Source organism: Nicotiana sylvestris, chromosome 9 (assembly GCF_000393655.2).
Source record: "Nicotiana sylvestris chromosome 9, ASM39365v2, whole genome shotgun sequence".
Lineage (NCBI taxonomy): Eukaryota > Viridiplantae > Streptophyta > Magnoliopsida > Solanales > Solanaceae > Nicotiana > Nicotiana sylvestris.
Window position 1 is genome coordinate 170,260,505 of NC_091065.1, and position 1,846 is coordinate 170,262,350.

The 1,846-nt window shown below is 33.9% G+C and overlaps 1 protein-coding gene across 1 annotated transcript; it reads right to left on the reverse strand.

Moving 5' to 3' along the window:
- Positions 1-941: 941 nt before the first annotated feature.
- Positions 942-1,846, reverse strand: LOC138878583 (uncharacterized). Its single transcript, XM_070158275.1, has 2 exons — positions 1,307-1,846; positions 942-1,190 (listed from the first exon to the last, which is right to left on the reverse strand). Exons 1-2 carry the CDS (start codon positions 1,844-1,846, stop codon positions 942-944), a joined length of 789 nt encoding a protein of 262 aa, XP_070014376.1.

Below are 1,846 nucleotides of genomic sequence, written 5' to 3' on the forward strand. Positions count from 1 at the left end.
AATGTTCATCTGTAGTTTTAGCATAGATGGTGTATTAGTGTAGTACAACTATATACCAATCAGGTATACTGATATACCATTTGGGTATCACGTTGTATTTGACTTACTTTTTTTCCTTCAGCAACTAGATGTAAGTACTGACATGAGTTGCAAAGTGTGCGCATTTTGGGTATCACGTTGTATCTGGTGCACCATTTGTATTTTTGCACATATTTTATTTTAGCCATGTTAGTGCAATACCACTATATACCAGCGAGGTATACAAATATAACATTTGGGTATCACCTTGTATTAATGTACCTGATGATGTACAATAACTGCATGTAAATGACTTCCAATTTGTTATACTTCAATACAGACATGAGCTGCAAACCGTGCCCATTTTGTTAATAACGTATGTACAAATATTGCATTTGCAGCACCACTTCTATTTCTGCACATATTTTGATATTAATAAGATATACAGATATAACAATAAGGTATACAGATATACCACTTGGGTATCACATATATATTTTAGCATCTTTTTTCATGCAGCAACTAGATGTAAATGCATCCCACTTTTATATACTAAAATAGAAAATAAATAGATTCTTATTGAAAATACAAGTAGCCATATAAATTTGTTGCCAAAAAGTAATTTCTCAAAGAATCATCATACCAAATATATGTCTAGTGCAAGAAATGCATTTTATTTTTTTACAATTCAAATGCTATGATTTTACGATATATGAGTTCTATAAAAACATTGAAGCATTATATCAATCTCTCTTTGGAATTTTTCGGCATGTTCTCCGGTTATGTCCTTTTCTCCCGCATAGTGCACATATAACTGTATTTCCTTCCCAGCCTCCTATGCCTCTCTTCTTTTTAGGTCTTCCTGGTTTGATTTTTCCTCTTGGTGGCAGTACCACCTGCGAAGAGACATCTTCTGGAATTTGCTACGTTGTTTCATCAGGCAATGGATTTACTGGTATCTCATATGTTTTCAGCAAGTAGTCTATGTTGTAGTAATCTGAGCAATACTTGTATGAATCCATATGGAATTTTTGTATAACTGCCATTGCATGTGGACATGGAATATCGTCTAGCTGAAACCTCCCACAAGTGCAGTTTCTTTCATGTAGGCGCACCACATTTCTTGTTTGGCCATCAATTACTAAATGTAAGAATTCAGTTGATGACAACACCTAGTATAATTTTAATTAAGAAAAGTCATTAGCTATATGAAGTAATAGTATTTCTTAAATAACAATATTCAGTTGTTTAGTGAAATCACTTAGGTAAAAAAGTAAAAATACAGTACATGCAGTGTTTTTATGATTTTGAAAATGCATATTGTCATCGTCTGTGATAAGATAGTATTATCTGCCAATATTTTTTCATACTTTGCACCAATCTTCAAAAATGATTCCAATGCATCCTTCCAATTAGTGTAATTCCATTTTTGAATCAATGTTGTCATAAAGTCAAGCAAATTCACAACTGGGAGGTATCTTGCGTGCTTGTTTGCTGCATTTACTGATTCCGCAATATTCGATGTCATGGTCATGGTTCTATTTGCCTTGGAATGCGCCCGAGACCATTTATCATATCCAATATCCATCAGGTATGTTTTCACTCTACTATCAATAGCTTCTAACTCTGCCATATGCCCGTTGAATTCTTCAACAGTGTATGCTCTTGCTAACGCAAAATATACTTCTTTGATTTGTTTTTGGCTCTTCCTGAAGTTTGTCTTTATGTTGTTCCACAGATGGAACATACATGCACAATGAGGGACTTCTGGATAGACAATTGAAGTTGCTTTCCATATAGCATCATGCCTGTCTGATATAATGCACAT